The sequence below is a fragment of the Lonchura striata genome, chromosome 14 (assembly GCF_046129695.1).
Source record: "Lonchura striata isolate bLonStr1 chromosome 14, bLonStr1.mat, whole genome shotgun sequence".
NCBI lineage: Eukaryota > Metazoa > Chordata > Aves > Passeriformes > Estrildidae > Lonchura > Lonchura striata.
In genome coordinates this window covers 558,110-579,951 of record NC_134616.1, presented here as the reverse complement: position 1 = coordinate 579,951, position 21,842 = coordinate 558,110, and the positions used below count along the sequence as shown (strand labels likewise).

The following is a 21,842-nucleotide window of genomic DNA, read 5'->3' as shown; positions in this document are numbered from 1 at the left end:
TTGCTTGTGAAAACAGTGCATCTAACCTGTGACAATGAATTCTCTTCTGTTTACTCATGATGCAGTGTACTTTTCAATTCAAAATCCCTGTGTGATTTCTAGATGTCACCTTTGTTCTGCTCCTGCCAGCAGCAGCTCCTGTCATGAGGCTGACTTGTGCAGGACCAGTTGGGTGTGGGAAGTGTGACTGAGCTGGATTTTTGTTCCCGTGTGTGACTGAGCACTGCCAGAAGCAAGACCCTGAGCTGCACTGACCTTCATTAAGGGTTCACTTAATTTTGGTGGTGGTAAATATCACTTATCATAACAACGCATGAAGTACAGTCTGACTCACTCTGCAACAAGTTCAGTAAAGCAGAGGTAACGTTTTCCTTCATAAAGCTGGGAAAATAGTGGTGTTCTTTGTATGGGAATGAATTGCCATCTGGAGCTGCCTTTCTCTCTCCTTTTGTGAGTATTGAGCCCAGAGCCTGGTCAGATGAGCTTAGGTAAAGCTCCCTTTTCCATCGCTTCAGTCAGATATGTCTTGTTACACTCTGTTCACACCATGACTGTTACTTGGTGAGCTGAGACCCAAAGGAAGCTCAGGCTCGTGGCTCTTTTCCTAATCCTCAAGGACAGACCTTCCTTCTGCTTACAGAGGCTGAGACCAGCATTTTCCTTGGGTAAGCTGGTCCCAGTTCCATGCCAGTGAGTGAGCCAGGCTCCACTTCCACATTTCCAGAAGCATCATTGGCTGGTGCAGGGTCTAACCCCAGTTCCTGGAGAGCTCTGCTTCCATCCAAGACACAACACTTCTTTCTCAGAGTCCCTTTCATTTGTGACCACTCTGCTCAGCTTCTCATTTGTCTGTGTGAATGCAGTGCCACGATCTTGGCATGGGGGTGAAGTCACAGAAAAGCAGTGCTGGGCTCCTCTGGCCCCAGTGTAATTGGTTGGCATGGTTAGGAGCAGCCGAGTCCTGCATCATTAACACAGCACTGGGCACTGCCAGGCTGGCATCCATCACAGGCTCACAGGGGCTGGGCTCTGAGCTGGATGGAGCCAAGCAGTGGGGCAAAGCTCCTTCTGAGCAAAGCAGGGAGCGTGGCTCTGAGGAGCTGGGGACATGCTTACGTGCAGGGGGAAGGAGGAGAGCTCTCAGAGGCTCCAGCTCACTGGGCACCCAATGAGTCTGGTTTTACCAAGCTGTTGACAAAGGATGAACCATCAGATCTGTGAAAAGGTGTGAAAAGATCTTACTTGAGTAATGTGGCAATTTCCAGGCAACTTGCCTTGGCTCCGTGCAGGACTATTTGCAGTGTTCTGTCATGTGTAAAGTGGCCTTATGTTAAGTTGGACAGTGGCACACAGCCCACACTTCTGCTGTGTGCCATGCTGAGATGGAAATGTTTCAGGGACAGCAGCTGTCAGTGCACTGATGTTTCCAAGAGCCACCGTGCTGGGAGGTGAAGGAGCAGACCCTCTGTGCATGCTGCTGTGGGAGTGTTGCCTGGCTCTGGTGGGCAGAGGGGTCACTTGGGCACTGCCAGTCCCTGGCTCAGCTCCCCCGGGCACAGGAAGAGCACGCTCCCATTTCGGGAGCCTGCAGAGCTGGGGACTGGATCCCTTGTGTTTGTTCTGTGACCTTTCCCAGCTGATTGGTGCTGATCTTTTATGCCCTGCATAGATGAGCTTTTGTGGTTGACATTTTGGGATGACTGAATATGAATTAGCCTAGGTAAAAATATTTCTGTTTTTCTATCTTCAAACAATGCCCTCCTTTTCCAAAAATGGCTGCACTACCAGGTCAGATCAAATCCAGTTTTTACTGATCTAGTATAAAGGAGTTGGAATTCACAGCTGGGAAGAGGCAGAACTGGGTTTTCTCTCATTAGTATTTTCTGTGAGAATCTGAGAGGAAACTGGTGTTCTTTATATGAGGTGCTGTGGCCATCCTGAGCATTTAGCAGGTCATGCAAGTCATGAAGAAAAGACCCAAATTCTTGTCAGTCACAAGACCTTGCCCTGTCAAACTTGTGTAGATATGAGAAGATAATGGGCTTAGACTATGAGAACCTTCCATGATGCATCAGCTACACAATTATTTTTAAATACCTCAGTAGTCCTAGTGAGATGTCTCACGTGTTGAAGTCAGGGGTGTGTTTCTGTGCCTTGCTGCATGGGTGCCAGTTTTGGCACATCCAGTCCCGTGCACCAGTTGTACTGGGGTCTCTTCTGCTGCTTGGATTCCTGATTCTGTACCCTGAGAAGATAAAAATCAGTCACCTCATCCTTTGAGGAAGAAGTAAGTTTTAGATAAAGTGGGTCTAGGTGTCACGTCTACACTGCTGTCACAGGAATCTATTTTGATTTTTTTCCTGTTTCTGAGCAAGGCTGCCCAGTGCACTTCTGCAAAAAACCATGGCATAGGCACACACACAGGAACATTCACATCACTATTTACAAGTCCCTTATGCTCTCAACATAAAAACACTTCTGTCTGCAGCTGCTTATTGTAGCCATTCTTTACTATTAATTTTCAGGTTGGTCTGTTACTAAAATGTCCTCAAGTCTGAGCTCTTGGGTGGAGCTGCTTGGAAGCCCAGCTCCCTCTAGGAGCCTTTTCCATCTTGCCCTCGGCAATGAAGGCAGGCTGCAGTTCTGGAGCCCTGCCTGGGTGCAGCCCACGCCCGGGGGTGCTGGGGCCAGCCCTGCCTGCTCTGCCCTGCTGGCTGCGGGCTGTGCCCGCAGAGCACAGGCTGAGTCATGTCCATGGCACATTTCACCCAGGGGTTCAGTGAGGCAGGACTGGGCTCTGAGCAGCTCTGCTTCCTGGTGAATAGTGATTCTGTTTACTTAGGAGAGCAGAAACCACCGGGGCCTCAGTGCTGCTGTGTCATCCCTGACTGGGAAAGTCTTGTTTATCTCGTCCTGAAAAGACAGAGATGAGATTCTGGTGCTGCTTTTCAGAAAATAATGCTCTACTTTTGGAGAGTGTAGGCAGGCAGTGGAAATAGTCCATAGATTTGCTGTTTGAAGCTTTTTTTTCCTACTTTTTCTGTAACAGCAAGAACAAAAGAGCCTCAGGAGAGACTCCTGACACCCAATGCCAGGCTGTTTTTTTCTCATGCCAAAGCAACTTCAAGCTTGTAACTGTAGAAAAGTGGTTTGGGGTTTAAGATGGACTGAGTGAGGCTTGCAGCTGGCTTGGGATTTTTTAGTTCTGGTCTGATTTTGATGCAGCATTTGTTTTGCCCAGACACTATTAGTTTATATAAAGCGTACTATAAATCTTTTACTACTTTCTATACAGGGGAACAGGAAATAACTGAGAATGCAGTTTAGTCTAAGGGTGGGATACTTTGACCCAAGGTGCTGGAAATCAGTTCCTACTTTATGGCAGCATGTCATGAGAATTGCTGATGCTTCAGAGGACACAGAGGAGCCTGGGTGCCCTGGAGGGTCACACGTTGGGCTTGTGGGCAGTGACGGGTGCTAGGGGAAGGGATTCTCTGCTCAGGGCTGCCTGGGAAGGATTCTCTGGGAAGGGTTGCCTGCAAAGGGATTCTCTGGGAAGGGATTCTCTGCTCAGGGCTGCCTGGGAAGGAATTTTCTTCTCAGGGCTGCACGGGAAGGAATTCTCTGCTCAGGGCTGCCTGCAAAGGGATTCTCTGCTCAGGGATTCTCTGCTCAGGGCTGCCTGCAAAGGGATTCTCTGCTCAGGGATTCTCTGCTCAGGGCTGCCTGGGAAGGATTCTCTGGGAAGGATTCTCTGCTCAGGGCTGCCTGGGAAGGATTCTCTGCTCAGGGATTCTCTGCTCAGGGCTGCCTGGGAAGGATTCTCTGGGAAGGATTCTCTGCTCAGGGCTGCCCTGGACACAGACATGTGCACGATGGGCTCTGGCTGTCCTTGCAGCAGCCTCCATGGCAGTCAGCTCTGCAGCTGGCTTGGTATCTTTCACCTGGTCTCAGTTTTTGTTTTGCTCAGCATGAGAGAGGACTGACTAAATCTTTTGTTCCCGGGATAGATTCAAACTCAGGGCAAACAGCAGTGGTCTGGGACCTGCCACAACACAGATGGTTCAGAGAGCAAGAACAGAAAACCAGAATTTTGGCCCTTGCCTCTGACTGGGTGAAAGAGCCAGCACTGCTTGCAGCTTGGGCCAGTGATGGGGATTTGATGCCTTTCTGAGCATCATTTGTGTACCCATGCCCTGCCTCAGCCCAAGAGCCACTCCTGGCCTGGCTGCCAGATTGCAGGCTTTGCTTCTGCCCAGTCCAGGCAACTTCGGAGGGTTCAAGCATGTTTTAGTGTCAGAATCATGGAAATAATCATGAGCAAACGCTCAACAGATGACAGGGAGGAAAAATTATAAATCAAAAGTGGGTGAGATCTTTGTCTACTTCAAAACAGTGGAATTGCTTCTGGTCAGATGGCAGCTCCAGGGAGATAATGGCACTGTCTCTGACAGCAGCTGGACAAGTCTGTCCCATGCTGAATTCTCTTTGATTGAAATGGCACTGGCAATTAACCCCTTAGCTTTAAATGTGCCCACTGCAATAAACATAAAGAGAGAGAATGTGTGCTCAAGGAACATCTTTGTTGTCTTCTACGTTCAAAAGGTCACTTGGAATGTAATTTTTATTTTATTTTAGTGTGGGGCGGAGTGAACAGTTCTTGCTTTTCAAACAAAATAAAGCTTTTCCTTGAGATTTTTATATCTGGAACACTGAAGTAGTCCAAAGGCTGGTCCTGTACCAAAGACGTTTTCCCAACAACATCTTCATTTTCATGTGCCATTTATAGTAAATGAAGACATGTTTGTGGGAGTTCCGATAGATGAAGAGGGTGCTCATGCAAAAAAAACTGGAGGACTGTTTTTGAAACTTAAATCTGATTATGCATATATGCTATTTTTGTTCCTCTCTTAGTTATCTGTCAAGGAACATTTGGGCAAATGAATTTTCATTATGGATTTTAAGCGTGCAGGCTGGAATGCTGGCAGAAAGATATCCCAAATACGGCTTTTATATACTGCTTTTCCCCGGGATTTTCAAGGTTAGCTGAATTCTGAGTTCTGGTTAGTCTCTGTGAAAACGCAATGTCTTGTGACCTCATAGGACAGATCACAATGAGGCAGCTTCACTTTGATCTGAAGATCAAACACTGCTTTCCAAACTGGGAATATTTATAAAGTAATGGGCGAGTCTCAGGAAAGAAAACAAGCCTCACTCACGACAGTATTGGAAGCGGAAAGATGGCAAAATTCGTAGTATGTTACTGGTGAGTTGAGTAGGATGAGTTATTGCTAATAATACCCAGCTGGCTTCTCCTGTGTTGGATTTCATATGTCTTATGTGGACTGGCAGATGAGGGTAGTGGTGGAACTTGTGAATCGCAGCTATTTTTACCCTAGCGTTAAACTGAAATAAGAAATGAGGCGTGTTTGTTTAATCTGCCCGTGTGCACGGGCTGCCTCATAAACAAACGTGTGTGCACACAGCAGCTGCTGCAGCCGGGGCAGCCATGGCACTGGGGCTGGCACAGCACAGGGACACTGTTCCTGCAGGTGACAGCCTGCACAGGGCGCTGGTCACTGGCACGGGGCTGGCACGGCCTTCCGTGGGACAGGCATTCCCGGCCGAGGAGCTGCTGGGGCTGCTGTAGCTGAGGGAAGGGCTGCAGTGGCTGCAGAGCTAAGCCAACCCTGGCAGGAGCTGGGCAGCACCTGCTGCTGCTGGTGCCAGGCCTTGTCCCGCTGTGTGCCCAACAGGGCCTGGAGCGCTGCTGCTGAGGAGGGGAGGAAGGGCAAACCACAAACCCCTCAGCAGCTGGCCGAGCCGGGAGCACAGCGGGAGCCTGGCTGTCACAGCCGTGCCTGGTGTCCCCTGGAGCCTGGGCTCTCACAGCCTTCCCTGGTGTCTCTGTAGCCCCCCGAGAGCCAGCCAGGGACACAGGGCACAGGGGCACAGGGGCACAGGGCACAGGGCACAGGGGCACAGGGGCACAGGGACACAGGGATACAGGGGCACAGGGCACAGGGGCACAGGGCACAGGGCACAGGGCACAGGGGCACAGGGCACAGGGCACAGGGGCACAGGGGCACAGGGACACAGGGATACAGGGCACAGGGACACAGGGCACAGGGCACAGGGCACAGGGGCACAGGGCACAGGGGCACAGGGCACAGGGGCCCAGGGCACAGGGCACAGGGCACAGGGCACAGGGGCACAGGGCACAGGGCACAGGGCACAGGGGCACAGGGCACAGGACACAGGGCACAGGGCACAGGGGCACAGGGGCCCAGGGGCACGGCTGCCCGGGCTGACAGCAGCCTGTTGCCGTGGCAGTGCTGCCTGAGCCAGTTCTCAGGGCTGTCCCACCGAGCCTGTGATTGCCTCTGCCTCGGGAATGAACCGGGCTGTGGGAATGAACCGGGCTGTGGAAATGAACCGGGCTGTGGGAATGAACCGGGCCACAGGGAATGAACCGAGCTGTGAGAATGAACCGGGCTGTGGGGAATGAACCGGGCCACAGGGAATGAACCGAGCTGTGAGAATGAACTGGGCTGTGGGGAATGAACCACGGGGAATGAACCGGGCTGCGGGAATGAACCGGGCTGTGGGAATGAACCGGGCTGCGGGAATGAACCGGGCTGCAGACGGGCTCCGTGCGGGGACACGGGAACGGCAGAACATGGCAACGACAAGGAGATTGCTCTTCCGGAGGATTTCCTCGTCTGCTGCAGAACTGCAGCTGAGAGCAGGCGGTGGGAAGGAAGGGCGAGAGGCACAAAAAGCCCCCGATAAATCCGCGGTGCGGAGCGGGGACAGCCCGTACGGATGAGGGAAAGGCAGGGGCAGCGCGGCTGGAGCTGCGCCCTGCCCCGAGCCCGGCGCTGCTCCGGGGCCAGCGGGGCTGCTTGCTCACCGCAGTCACGTCTGTTTGGGTGTCTGCTCTGCCGGAGGCGGCTCCGAGCGGCGCAGCCACCCCTCCCGTGGCACCCCCCCTTCCCCTGCACTCCCTCCCCTGGCACCCCCTCCCTTGATATCCCCTCCCCTGGCACCCCCGCTCCTGGCACCCCCGCCCGTGGCACCCCCTCTCGTGGAACCTCCTCCCCTGATATCTCCTCCCCCGATACCCCTTGCCCTGGCATCTCCATCCCCTGACACCCCCTCCCCTGACAGCCCCTCTCTTGATACCCTCTCCCCTGGTACCCCCGTCCCTGGCACCTCCATCCCCTGGCACCCCTCCCCTGGCACCCCTCCCCTGGCACCCCTCTCCTGGCACCCGTCCCCTGACAGCCCCTCTCCTGACAGCCCCTCTCCTGATACCCTCTCCCCTGGCACCCGTCCCCTGGCACCCGTCCCCTGACAGCCCCTCTCCTGATACCCTCTCCCCTGGTACCCCCGTCCCTGGCACCTCCATCCCCTGGTACCCCTCCCCTGGCACCCCTCCCCTGGCACCCGTCCCCTGACAGCCCCTCTCCTGACAGCCCCTCTCCTGATACCCTCTCCCCTGGCACCCGTCCCCTGGCACCCGTCCCCTGACAGCCCCTCTCCTGATACCCTCTCCCCTGGCACCCGTCCCCTGGCACCCGTCCCCTGACAGCCCCTCTCCTGATACCCTCTCCCCTGGCACCCGTCCCCTGGCACCCCGTCCCCTCCCCGCCGCGCCCCGCGGCCGCCCCGCAGCGCCGGGCAGGGCTCTCCGCTCGCCGCCGCGCCGGGAGAGGAGCGGGAGGAGGAGGAGGAGGAGGCACGGGCAGAGGAGGAGGGAGGTGGTGATAAGGGGTTTGCTGCGTCGCCTCATTTGTGTACCCAGCGCACGGCTGGTGGGGAGTGCGCGGTGCCCGCATCGCTGCCGGAGGGATCCTGCTGCTGCTGCTGCTGCTGCTGCTCCTGCTGCTCCTGCTGCTGCTGCAGTCCCGGCTCCGGAGCTGCTTGTTTACCGGCTGGCAGGTGCTGCGGTGCGAGAGCCGAGCAGGGGAGGCTGTGCTCACCTGTCAGCAGCGCAGCACAAGAGGCTTCCCGAGGCGTCGGCAGCCCAGGGGCATCCAGCCTCCAGCACCGACTGCTTTGGGTCTCTTCTACGTGAGAAGAGGAAAAAGGATCCAGAAAAGCCCTGCAACTGGACAGCCCCTGCTGGAGTCTAACAGGTGTTTGCTGGGATTTGAATGGGGAGGGGACGGGTGGGAAGAAAAGTTAACTGGAGAAATCGGGGCTAGGAGAGATGAAATGATCTTGCACCAAGTGGATGTGCCATGGCTGCGTGCAAATAGCGCGTCTGGAGAAGCTTGGAGGGATGTCTTGCAAGTGATCTGCGTGATCTCCGTAGAAACGCTCACCTCTGCCTGCAAACTTTCCCCTGCTAGAAGTTGGGAGGAATAAAAAAGCACCAGAAAGTGAAAAGGAGAAGACCCCAGAGGACAAAATCGCTCGAGCCAAACTGTTGCGTGCCGCGCCGGGGCTCCGGTGCTCGTCCCGCCGGCGTGTCCTGGGCTGCCGTGCCGAGCGGCGTGGGCGGCCTTGGCCAGGCTGCCCGGCAGCTGCCCGGCCTTGGGGACGGCCGAGCAGCATGCTGGCCGCGGCCGGCCGGCGAGCCCCGCGCGCCTGAGCCGGCCCCAAGGCCGGGGCGGTGGCGGCCATGGCCGCGGCCATCGCCAGCTCCCTGATCCGCCAGAAGAGACAAGCCAGGGAGCGGGAGAAGTCCAATGCCTGTAAGTGTGTCAACAGCCCCAGCAAGAGCAAGGGAAGCTGCGACAAGAACAAGTTGAATGTGTTTTCCAGGGTCAAACTCTTTGGCTCCAAGAAAAGGCGAAGAAGGCGACCAGGTTGGCAAGGGTTATATCTTTGGGGGGTTGGTTGGTTTGGTGCAATGGAAACTGGGGCGTGTGTCAGGTGTGGGGAAAGGGGGAAAGGTATTTCAGAGCTCGTGCAATGGATGTGCAGGACCTGGGTACCCATGCCAGTCCTTTCCCGTCGTGTTCATCGGGTTTATATGGGTAGCACACGCTGCTGGCTGTGCCTCACCTGTGCACCTGTGTGGACCCAGGTCTGTCCCTCTGTTACACACATGCGAACACACGAGCGTGTTTGTGGGGGAGGTGCTAGCGGGGAAGTTCCCACACACGCATCTCTCAGTTGTATATTAAATAACTTCATGGTCTGGAGATCTGGTTTGGGTGCCCTGCTTCACAGAATGGCCGTGCCATGCTTTCTCTGCCAGTTGTGCTTTTGCCAGCACCTTGCAGAGTTTTGCTTCAGCGCCCTGTGCCTTTCTAGGAACGCCACCCCTGCGGCTGCCCTGCGGACACGAGGGTCTCTGGGTCGCAGGTGCACAAGATCAGGCGTGAAGGCTGGGTCCCTGGTCGGAGTGGTTTGTTTGTACGTGGGAGGAGCAAAACCCGCTGGCGATGCTGCCGTGCTTTGCTGTGCCAGAGCACTGGTGCTTGTGCCACCCCACCTGCCTGCCTTCTCGCAGTTTGCCAGCAGCTTTGGGATGGGTTATGGCTAGAGAGCCAGAGTGAGGGTTGGAGCAATTTCTGCTGAGCAAAGTTGGTAGATAAGAGTTGTGCGTCCATCAGGACTCTTACCAAAGTTGCCAATAAGATCTAATACACTTATGCAAACTGTTGTAAGCTCTTGCTTCAGCCCCTGCTACAATGAAGTGCAGCAGCAGAGCTCCCCAGTGCCTTTGGTACAAACACAAGGAGCTTACCCAGCCGCAGAGTGCTGGAAATGACACACCACATCTTCACAGTGTTTGTCTCTGAAGAGAGCGAGATGTTGTGGAGAGAGCTGCAGGGCTGTATGAGCTCCTGACAAACGTAACTGTGAAATGACTACAATGCAGATGTCATTGGCATTCAGTGGGCGTAGACCTTTTCTGCAATTACTCCTGATGCTTTAGCCAGATATCTTGAATGGCACACTTGACAGCATTTCCTGCTGTTGTGTACTTTTTGGCCTAGAATGATAGGAAACCATGTGCGTTATCTTGCTTTCTAGCTGTGAATCTGAGGATGGTTATGGCAAAAAGAAATCTATGCAAACTATGTGTTGTTTTGATCTTTCTTCTTCTAGCTGATGAGGTAATTACCTCAGCCCTTATGGTAATATTTATTTTGCAGTTCCACACATTGCTGGATTTCAGGGTTTCCCTCTCCATTTTCCATATGTTCATTGAGTAGTTTGTCTGTTTGGATGCTCTGTACTCTCTGGAGCAGCGAGGAATGGGGGTTTGTTTATTAGAGCTGCAGCAGTTCCTGTGCTAAACGTTTGCTGCTATATATTTAGGCTCTCAGCTGTCACTGGGGCTCTTATTAATGGTATTGTAATAGTCTTCTTTTTCCTCTCCATCTAAGAACTCACACCTTTTTAAAAGACTGAATGTACTCTTTGCCAGCTCATTTTTAATCTTAAATGAGATAGGGCTGGGCTCCTGAGGCCAAGCAGTGCTGCTGGAATCCGTCTGCACTGGAAGTAGATTTTGCTGTGCTGCTCACACTGTAATCGAAAGTGGCATTTAATCATTTTGGCAATTGATTTCATAGTCATAAATTTAATCTCAGCCTAAATGAAAATTGTTGCAAAGCTGGTAGCCCTGCTTTTGTTTTGGGTCTTTTTCTTACCTCAGCCTTGAGAAGGAACCTGAAGATTTGTTTTTCACGTCCTGCTCGCTTGGAGTGGCACATCAGGATTTCCCACGTTAATCTCACTGTTGTTTTTTTGCAGAGCCTCAGCTTAAAGGTATAGTAACAAAGCTCTACAGCAGGCAAGGATACCACTTGCAGTTGCAAGCAGATGGAACAATTGATGGAACGAAAGAGGAAGACAGTACTTATAGTAAGTGACACGAGAATAAACGGGGTGTTTGTGGGCTGGGGTGTCTCTCCCTCCCCTGCAGGTCCCCTCAGAGCTGCTGTCCTGGGCTGGCTGAGTGGGTGGCAGCAGCACTAACGCCGTGCTGGCAGCACAGAAGTCCTTCAGACTGACTGGGTCTGAGAGAAATACAGATAGAAATCACTTTCAGAAATAATGAACCAGAGGAGGTAATGATGACACATGTGACAAACAAAGCAAATGTTATCTCCATGGTAATCCAGAGAAGTTCATTGCTGTCCTTTGGATTTTATTAGATTTTTTTTCAGCAGGGAAAATTTGCTCGCCTACTCAGAGCCTGAAATAGAATAACGCTATCTCCACTCTCACATAGGGGCTCATTCAAACAGTGCTGTGGTATTTCACAAACTGGGACTTCAGCAGCATTTTCAACTTCACATTTACCTATTATTATTATTTGTTACCTCTTCTAAATTGTGCCATCAACTTTCAACCAGCTTTCCCTCAGATTTTCTGTGAAAAAGCTCTGGGCATTTTTACTTGTTTTTGTCTCAGGTTTTTTTACAACTTTGAGGATTAACAGAAAACAGGAAAATATGACTAGAGCATTGATTTAGTGTGTGAGAAATGCTTAAGAGTCCCACACAGCTAGACAAAAATTTCAAGACTGGTAAAATAAGGCAATGTAGGAAACAATGCCCTGCAGAAAGTGTACGATGGTCCAGGTGGGCAAGCCAAGACTGGCAGACCTCAGAGAAATGTTTATGTTCATAGACCCAGCTGTGGCTGCTGCCTCTTCCTGTGCAGCTTCATTTCTCTGTCAGCTCATTCCACACAGAGACCTCGGTAAAGATCATCTCTCCCTTAGGCATTGCTTAGCTGTTCATTAGGAGGAAATCCTTATCCTTATATCCTTATTTAAAGCAATGCAAATATAATAGGGAAAGAGTAGGATGCAAATAGCTTTGGATTATTTTGTGATGACACCAGCTGATCACAATAGGAAACAATTTATTTTGCTGTAGCTTTGGCACCCCTCCTGTCCTGTCTGTCCACATGAGGGGTGTGCCTGAGCAGCAAGGTGACCCCTCCATCGGGCTGTGCCCCGGGCACCTGCAGAGATGCTCCGTGTGCCTCTGCCGAGGTTCCTGGCAGCCTGCTCCCCAAACTGCAGCAGTCTGTGCCACAGCCACTGCTCATCCCACTGGGGTGTGAACCAGCTGCCAGTGGGCCTCAGCCTCGTCCTGCCTCGAAACTGGGCCTGGACGTGTCTGCCAGGGAAACGAGTCCCAGTGCTGAGAGCAGCAGCCGGGCACGCCTGCCTCAGGTGCCAGGGCAGAGCACCCCTGCCTCAGGTGCCACAGCACCCACCCCTGCCTCAGGTGCCACAGCACCCACCCCTGCCTCAGGTGCCAGGGCAGAGCACCCCTGCCTCAGGTGCCACAGCACCCACCCCTGCCTCAGGTGCCACAGCACCCACCCCTGCCTCAGGTGCCAGGGCAGAGCACCCCTGCCTCAGGTGCCACAGCACCCACCCCTGCCTCAGGTGCCACAGCACCCACCCCTGCCTCAGGTGCCAGCCCGCTCGGGCAGGAGGGCTCAGCCTCAGCTCTGCCCTGGCCAGCGAAGCACAGCCAGGAATTCCTCATACAGCCCTTCCCAGTGGCCCATGGCATCTGTGTCCCTCTGTCCCAGCTGGGTGGCACCTCTGTCCCTGCTGTCCCAGCTCTGTCCCAGCCCTGCCCTCTCCTCAGCTCCTGCTCCCAGATCTGCAGCACTGTTCACAGTGGGGCCCATACTCAGACCCTGGTGCTGAAAATACCCCAACCCTTGCCCTACTTGTGTGTGCCATTAAGAAATCACTTTGCAAAAGAGCCCTGCGGGTTCTGCCTTGTGCTGAGCTCCAAATCCTCCTGTCCTGCCCCCACAGAGATCAGGTGCTGCTCTTTGGGGCTCAGCTGCAAAGAGCCATGTCCAAGGGAATATTTTCTCCCCACAATAAACTCAAGCATTTGATGGAATGAATGAAAAATCCTTTTCCCTGCTGAAAATCTAAGTTTCTGTTGCCAAAAGCTGCGCAGAGCTGGAGAATTTTCTTTGAGTGAAGAGAAAGTACTGGGTGTTGATTTTGAGCTGGAGGTGGCTGTGAGGTTTGTCTGCACGTACACTCGTGGCTATGAAAGAGCAGAAAAACACAGATTTTCCAGTGCCCTGCATTAGTTTGTTGTTCTGGATATCCCACTTTTCCTGCTCTGTGTGGAAGTGTAGGAAGTGCAGTGCTCAAAGGTGCCCTGGCCTCAGGCACTGCATGCGCTCCTGACAGCCCCAAACACGGAATTTAGGATCTGTGCTAAATGCTGTCAAGCTGTACATTTTTTACTGAAGTATGACCATTTGGGGGTTTTCAGGCTTAAAAAGGAATTTACAATGGGCCATCATTCTTAGCCATAATTTTGTAAAGAATAAAAATATTTCAAATTCATAATTTTATTTTAAATTGGCTTTGGGCAGTGACCATAAATATGAAACTTCAGGCTGAAGCAGACCAGCGTTTTTCAGCCAAGTAATAAATCGCTGGAAATGAGAAGTAGTTTGGCATCACTTTATCCTATATCTGCATTTCTGCCACAGAGTAAAGGAGATGCTTTGGGTTATGAGAATTTTCTTAACTCCCCTTTATTTTAATCCTACATATGGAACACAGAGTACTGTATTCAACTCATTATTTCTTGTGTTCAATTTTAACATATCCATGAATCCAAGCTATGCCAGAGTTTTGCTTTTTTTTTCTTTTTTTTTTTTCTTTTTTTTTTTCTTTGCCACTTTGCAAACCGGAATCTTCATTTTTTGAAGAGTTGTTTCTGTGCTTATAAATACTGCCTCTATTAGCATGTGTACAAGCAGAAATGCAAGCAGAACATTGAAAGCAGCTCAATTTTGAAAGCACAGATTTAGGGGTAGATCTAAAGAATATGCTGCCCTTTCATTTCATTTTGAAGTTATTTAACTCTGTTTTTTCAAACCCATTCTCCTCTAAAAAAGAGGAAAAATTAAACCCCAATGAGTTATAAGTGGAAACATTTTGAAATGCTAATGATGAATTTCATCTGAATTTCATCTTCTTCCTTCCTTTTGGTCAAAATGTTTATGACTTTGAAAACAAATTTTGATTGTATTGAAATTTTTTTTGTTTGTTTGCTTCTGGATTCCTTCTTGCACTTAATGGCACAAGAAAAGCACCCAACAAAACCCAAACAGTGTTCAGGTGCTGAGCTGGGCTCTGCTCACGAGACGGGTGAGTTCTGGCAGCAATTCTCTGCAGGGGAGGGAGATGCTGGCTCCAGGTGGGAGCTCCTGCTGGAAATTGCTGTCAGAGGCCACGGGGGCAGCAGCATTGCTCTGTGGCACCCACAGAAATGAATATATGCATGAATAGCCATTTGTGTTTGCTTCTGGTAATTCTGCTTTCATTTTCTAGCCCATCTGCCTACTCCAAGGGATTCATTTTGCTCTCCATCTCCTTTCTCTCCTAGCTTTGTTTAACCTCATACCTGTGGGTTTACGAGTGGTGGCGATTCAGGGAGTTCAAACAAAATTATATCTGGCAATGAACAGCGAAGGATACCTATATACATCAGTAAGTAAACGTTTTTGATTCTCTTCTCCATGGAATTGTGGTAAATGAAAACTTACCTTTGCAAGGGATCTGCTAATAACCTGTAAATGTGAGTTTGGCAGCAGAGTCAGTGTGGTGAATAAACCAGTCTGCTTCTGCTTTATTCATCTATTCCATCAGGAGCACCCAGGGATGTGTGGAATCAAACCCCGGTGCCTTTGAACAATCCTGAAGTGTGAAATAGGAAACCAAAAGCCCAAAGACAGGGGATCCTCTCTCGTGGTCCCTGTGCAGTGTCGGGGGCTGCTCAGAGTGGGGATCGGGAGGGGACAGCTCGGTGTGTCCCCACGTGCCTCAGCGTGCTCTGCTTCCTGCAGAACCTGTGCTACTGCAAGCAACAGGAGGCACAGAAAGTAATTACATTCCTTTATTTGGCCAGGATCTTCAAATAGAAATTTTATGGTTTCAAGTGGGTGAGTGAGTAAAGAACAGCTTTATTAGTAGTTCTGATGAAGAATGTCAGTTAATAATTTTCAGTGATGTTTCTCACAAGAGCAGACAGCGTTTTTATTTAAAAAAAAAAAAAAAAAAAAGGAAATTTTTAACAATAGACCACTTTTCAATTAAAAACATTTAGCTGAACTATTTTCAGGAGTTTTAATTATACAGTTTTAATAGATTTTTCCCAAAGAAGAAAATAGAGGAAAATGTATTCTATTATCTACTACAAATGATTCTCTTCTATAAAAGATTGCCTTAATCCTGATAAAAATTAAGCAAACTTATTCAAATCTCTCATTTATTTTGCAATCCTGACAGCTGGGAGCAGGGGCAGCTTTGCATATTTTTTCTCTTTCTGCCAGAGCAGGAGCAGACCAGGCCTGGCAGTGCAGGGACAAAGGAACATTCCTGAGAGCGCTGGGTTTGTGCTCTCAGTGCAGAAATCTCTGCTTTCTGGGGGTGCTTTGTGCTTGCCTGCAGAAATCACTGTCTGGGCAGGGGATTTACCCTGCAGGGCAGCAGCCCCTGCTCTGCCACACAGCCCTGAGCCCCCCGAGACGATGAGCAGCACCTCAGTTCCCCTGCAGGGAGGAGAAGGGGCAGAACGTGACCCTGATGTAGATGAAGTGCAGCTTTCAGCTCCATATGCATCTTAGGCAGGGCTCTGAGATTCACATGGCTTCTCATCTTTATTCTTTGCATTGACTAAGGGTAGTTCTTCACGTGGTTATATTCCCTTGTATCACATCTTCCTTGGCTCCTTTAATGTCTTTGACTTCCACAGTTGATGTCATTGCAAAATTAATTGGTGACATCTCTCTATTTCCCCCATAGTAACAGTGGTCATTTTTGTTTCCTTATTAGATAACTATATTTTCTTACATTTATTTTTTAATCTTCTTGAACTTGATGGGCTTGGCAAAGCTTTAAACAGAATTTTGTTGTGTGGTTTCCCAACTTCGTACTCTTAAATTCTCTTCACATAGACAGGTGTCCACTTAATTTTCTAAGGGAAATTGTCACCCAAGTTCTCAATAATCTCGGGTTTATCCCCTGCTGCCTTGTGGTTTGGTTGTTCTGTTCTTTGCAATAACCACAAGAAACTCTCGGGGGGAAACCAGCTCTTGTCGCTGTCAGTGAGCCCAGGGGACAAGGGCTGTGAGGAGCACCTGCCCCTGCTGCAGCTGCCAGGAATCCAGCTCCAGCGCTCTTCTTCAAGTGTTTTAGCATTTCTTTTGCTGATAATGGTCCTTTCAGCAAGGAAGCCAGTCTGACAGTCTGATGCATGGGAAATGAACTCTATATTTTGGGCTGTATTCTTAGCTGGTATAAATGAGTCCCAGGAGAGCTCAGCTGATTTATACCAGCTGAACACTCACCTGTTCACAGAAAGCCACCAGGGAGTCTGGGGGACAGATCAGCTCGAGTAAGTGACATCCATCTACACATCCTGAGGCTTTCAAAGCCCCTGCAGGGATGTGTTCCTGAATGGGATTTGTCAGGAGCAGACAGATGGCAACGTGGGATTGATCAAGTGCAAAAGCCCCACAAAACACTGACAAGTCCCTGAAGCAGGAGAGCAGGGGACACGAAGGGCACTTCAGCTGTACACAACCACAGCAGATAGTTGCAGCATTTCCAGTGAAATTAGCACTGGTGAAGCAGTGGGGTAAGGAGAGAGATGGCTGTGGTCCCTTTCAGGATCACTCGGTTTTGGCTCTGTTGGAGCCTTGCTCTGTGCAGAGGGCCTGGGTGTCTGCCCTCAGAGGCAGCCTGCAGTGGGGCTGTGCTGGAGAAGCTGAATTTTCTCCACGGGGGAATCAGTGGTCTATCGTAGATCTGCAGAGAACAGAGACCTGGAGCTGGCTGCCAGAGTTTATGGACAGTTTGCAGCATCTGTCAGAGCAAAAGTAAGATCTGTAGGGTAATGATAAAAGCTCCTTGGGGACAAGGCAGCAATTCAGCTAAGCAAAAGGAAGAGAAACTGAGAAACCAAACGTGCAGTTCTCTCTTACAGGGGCACGTGGAAGTCCTGGCCTGCAGGGAAGGGAGGAGGCCATGTCACATCTCCAGATCACAGAATCCCCATCTGAAATGGATTCTTTCCCATAGCCAGCATCCTCCAAAGTCCACGGCTGTTGGGTGCTGCTCCTCCCAAGCTGAACCCACCCTCAGCTGTATTTGGAGGGACCTTGTTAGGAGCTGTTTGGAGCCCCAGCCCCTGGTGCTTGAGCATCCTTTCCCCGTGCAGACACAGCATTTATTCATCCCTCTCACACCAGCGCCGAGCTGCTGCGAGATGACTTAGGCAGCGTTATGGCCTGCTGTCTTACGCAACCATGAATCATTTTGTGCATTAGGGTGGCTTTTATTTCACCTTATTTCTTTCTGTGAACGGCCACGTCTTTCACATGACCGCCATATACATGAGTTTTTCTTGTTTGATATCCTGCGAATTCATGTGTTGTTTGAACATTTGAGGGGTGTGTTTGGCAGACACGCAGTCCTGGAGCTGCTGCTTTCTCAGTGGTGGTGATGTGACGGAGGAGGCTCCCAGCGATGCAGAGCAGCAGTGGGTGAGCTTCCTCCAGGGGAAGGCAGATGGAGGTGCAGGGAATTGGGTGCTCTGCATAGGCTGAAACAGCCCAAAACATGCCGAGTTTAAAAAGCAGCCTGAGAACCTCCAGCCGTGCATTTTCCATGAACCATCATGGTAGAGTCTTTTAAACCATGTAATGACTGTCAGTGAAATGCGTATTTTCCATCTAGAACATTTCGAGGCAGGTGATTTTGTGCTTGTTTCTCCTGGGTATGCTGTCAGAAGCAGCATCATTAAATACGTGCTGCTCGTGGCACAGTTCTGGCCAGTCTCAGGAGCAGTGCAGCTCAGCTTGGAAAGGGGGTTCATTTCCCCTCTAGGCTTACTCTGGGTTGCTGTGTTTTATGAAGCATTTCATTTCCAGAGCCATGGGCAGTTCCTCCCAGCTTCTCCAGGCTGAGGGAGCCCTCTGCCCTGACCAGTGTGGCAGGGCCAAGTCTGCCCAGCCCTCCTGCAGCCTCCAGCCCAGCCTGGGGCAGCTCAGGGCACTCAGCCTTCTGTGGGATGGCTGTTTATGAGGTGTTTATGCTGCCTCTGTTACCTGTTCTGGGATGAGTACTTTGGATTTCATGTTGCTGCTGGCCGTGGCTTCCTTTTGCCATTTCTCATCCGCTGTCACTGGTGCAGAGCTAGCAGGGGTTTGAGGAGCACTTTGCTCTGAAACCCTGGGCACAGCCGTGTGTGCCATTTCCCCTCAGAGAGCATTCAGTCGACATTGTCCTCTGTATGGAAAATAAACTGTCATATCCACGTTTGGTACCTGCATTGAAAGTAAATATTGTGTAAAGCGTGCACATTGATGATAGCCAAGAGAACTGAAATGTGATTAAATTCTCAGAGTGATTCAAAAATTGGTTTTGGTGAGTTGGAGTGAAGAGAAGTTTGTGCATATTTTAATACTGAGCAGTGCAGTGGAGACCTGCTGTAGCTAATGGGAATGGCTGGGGCATTTGTAATGAATTACTGGCAAAGAGCATTTTTCCACCTCAGGGAAACAGCAAAAACCAAGAGATAGGGGAAATAATCAAAAGCTTCATCTGGTTAAATTTGCATGTCAGTATAAATCAGTTTTTACCAGGAATGCAGACTGCACCTGAATGCAGCTGCTTCTCCTCAGTGCCAGGGGTGCAGATCCCTGTTTCTCTGGCACCCTGCCCTGGGTCTCGCCGGGGCTGCTGCTGCTCCTGCCCACGCAGGGCACGTGCCTGGCAGGTTTGGGGTGGCAGTGAGCTGAGCTGCCTGCAGCGAGGCTGCAGAGGGCTGCTCAGAGTGCCCCAGCTCTGAAGGGACTGCAGCCCTCGGCTGGGCTCCCCAGCCCGTCTGGCCTGCTCTGGCGTGGGACACTCCTGGGCCGTGTCCCTGGGGAGGCAGAGCTCCCCTGCAGCAGGAGGAGAGCTGTGGCTGCAGGGCTGCTGCGGCTGCAGGGCTGCTGCAGCTGCAGGGCTGCTGTGGCTGCAGGGCTGCTGTGGCTGCAGGGCTGCTGTGGCTGCAGGGCTGCTGCGGCTGCAGGGCTGCTGTGGCTGCAGGGCTGCTGTGGCTGCAGGGCTGCTGCGGCTGCAGGGCTGCTGTGGCTGCAGGGCTGCTGCGGCTGCAGGGCTGCTGTGGCTGCAGGGCTGCTGCTGCTCCTGCAGCTGCCCATCTCTGGAGGCACCAGTGTGAGCCCAGATTTCTGGGGACAGACTGCCTGTCTCCAGCAGGGAAGTGCAGATGGCACCATCCTCCCACGGGAGAATTATTAGGAGATTCAGCGAGCGGAAGGTCTTGAAGCTGTTGTGCTGCTTTCCTCTACAGTCATCCCCAGGAGCTGAAATGCTGAGGTGCTGCTGTGGCTCCAGATCTGCCCGGAGCCAAGGCTCCCTGGGGAGGAGCTCAGGCATGGCAGGGGTGCTGCAGGGCTGTGCCTTGTCCTGCTCTGCTCTGCTCTGCTCTGCTCTGCTCTGCTCTGGCACACCTGGGCAAGGCTTCCCAGCAGAGCTGCTGCTGAGCGTCCTCAGGGAGGCTGCTCCTTGTGCAAGAGGAGTTTAGTGCCCTGTGAGAGAAATAATATACCTGCAAAGCAGACAGGAGACTTAAAGTCCATCCTCTTCCCTTTTTGGTCATTTGTTCATCCATGCCAAAGTCCTTGGGCGAACAAGCAGGAAGTTTTTGTAAGCTCAGCTTCAGATACTGCTCAGAGCAGGGTTTGGGACTCGCAAGCTCAGAAATGGGGCTGAAATGGCAGTGTAGTTCACAACACCCAGTTTTTCAGTCCATTGCACTGCTCACTGGGTCACAGTGACACAACACTGCTGTGATGACAAAAAAAGCCTTGGCAGAATTTGAGTTGGACTCAAGTCTGAGAGCTTTGCACCTTGGATCACACTGATCACTCTAAACAAGGGGTTTTGGCCCCGGACCAGCAGACAAGGAATCCCAAATTGCAGGGCTCCCAGGCTGCTCCCAGCACCTCCTGTCACACCCAAAATGGGTTTGGCAGGCAGAGTGGTGAGAGATAAGGGCTGGAGCTGCAGAGTGCCAGGAGAACATTGCCAGGTCCTGGACCTACTGGACTTGGTGCTCAGATCACCAAAGGACAGCTGACCTTGCTGGGATTCAGCAGAGCCAAGGAGAAAAGTGCTGCTTTTCTCTCCTCAGTGTGGTGTAGGTGCTCCAGCTCAGGACCAGCAGCGTAGGATCCTGTGGGGTTTACAGGTCCATGCACGCCAGGCTTAAGTGCCTGCTTCTTGTAGAGCTGGGCTCAGTTCTCTGGGAAAATATGTATGCTGGTGTTTATGTGGATTTTTGAAGTGTTGATTATTTTTCCTGATCTGTGTCTTCAAGTTCAGAAGCAAGATCACATTGCAAACTGACTCTGTTTTTTTAGAATGTGACTTAATTAAAAGAAAACACCATTATGAAACCTTGGATTCTTTCCTGCACCTGCCTTCCCTTCTAAAAAGGTGTCTGCCTGCTCTGGGAAGCCCAGAAGGGCTTCCCCTCCCTCTGGTGCTGCAGGCTGACCTGATGAGCAGCTCCTGTCACCGTGACTCAGCAGAGCCCTGCCTCAGCTGCGGTGCCACGCTCAGCCTGTCTGAGGGTGAGCATCAAACCAGGGTTCTGCATCAGCCAGGCTCCCAGGAATCCCCAAACCAGGGTGCTGCATCAGCCAGGCTCCTAGGAACCCCCAAACCAGGGTTCTGCATCAGCCAGGCTCCCAGGAACCCTCAAACCAGGGTGCTGCATCAGCCAGGCTCCCAGGAATCCCCAAACCAGGGTGCTGCATCAGCCAGGCTCCCAGGAACCCCCAAACCAGGGTGCTGCAGTCAGCCAGGCTCCCAGGAATCCCCAAACCAGGGTGCTGCATCAGCCAGGCTCCCAGGAACCCCCAAACCAGGGTGCTGCAGTCAGCCAGGCTCCTAGGAACCCCCAAACCAGGGTTCTGCATCAGCCAGGCTCCCAGGAACCCCCAAACCAGGGTGCTGCATCAGCCAGGCTCCCAGGAACCCCCAAACCAGGGTGCTGCATCAGCCAGGCTCCCAGGAACCCCCAAAGCAAGAGGAGTGGGCTGCCACAGCAAACAGACTCGGAGCTAGAGTAGGACTAAGCCGGGCTGGCACTGCAGTGGAGGGCTCAGCACGTTCATGAACCTCACTGAAGTGTTTTCCACACAGCTCCGTGTTCAGCTGGGAGCTCCGTGCTGGGATCCCATCATCTCTGTGCTTTCCAGCACCATGTAGGGAAATTCCTGAAAGGAGAATGCTGAAGTACAGTGGTGTTCTGTTTGGTGGAGTAGCTGGGGTGCCCAGCCAGCAGAGGCCAGGCCAGGGTGGACAGGAGGCAGGATCCCCCACGGGCTCCTGCAGAGAGCCAGGAGCTGAGAGAGGTGAGAGGTGCCCTGGCTGGCAGTGCTGCTGCTGCTGCTGCATCCTGCTCATGGTTTGGGGGTGCTTCCAGGAGAAATCCCCCAAATGCTCAGCCTGGTCGCAGGTGGGTGGGAAAGGTGGTGAGGGTGGGGCAGGGTGAGGAGGACTGCAGGAAAAGCTGAGAGAGGAGGTGGAAGTGTGGCTGCTCCTGCGAGTGCCTGTGCTGCAGGACAGCACTCGGAGCTCTGGCTGTTCAGCAGTGCCAGGACAAACAAAATTCAGCAGTTCTTGTGCTAAAAGTAGGTAAAGGGCAGCCCAGCTCCCCAGAATTGCTGTCCATCAACCCAGGCTGTCACCAGCAACTGAGCTGCCATGTGGGATATTGGTACGGGGAGCAGATTTATTGAACACTTCTTTGTGCCTTTTTATCTTCGTGTAGCCCTGCAGTTACAGCAGT

General features: G+C 51.8%; 1 protein-coding gene across 4 annotated transcripts in view; it reads left to right on the top strand.

Moving 5' to 3' along the window:
* The window catches only part of FGF13 (fibroblast growth factor 13), a 167,300-nt gene that overhangs the window by 121,959 nt on the left and 23,499 nt on the right, over positions 1–21,842 (top strand). For 3 of the 4 annotated variants that reach the window (XM_031504774.2, XM_031504773.2, XM_021542163.3), the window contains 2 exons: positions 10,720–10,830; positions 14,361–14,464. In XM_031504774.2, coding sequence (XP_031360634.1) covers positions 10,720–10,830; positions 14,361–14,464 — 215 coding nt within the window. Of the gene's footprint in view, positions 1–8,581; positions 8,817–10,719; positions 10,831–14,360; positions 14,465–21,842 lie in introns of those variants that run through there. The other variant, XM_021542162.3, reaches the window with a different exon arrangement.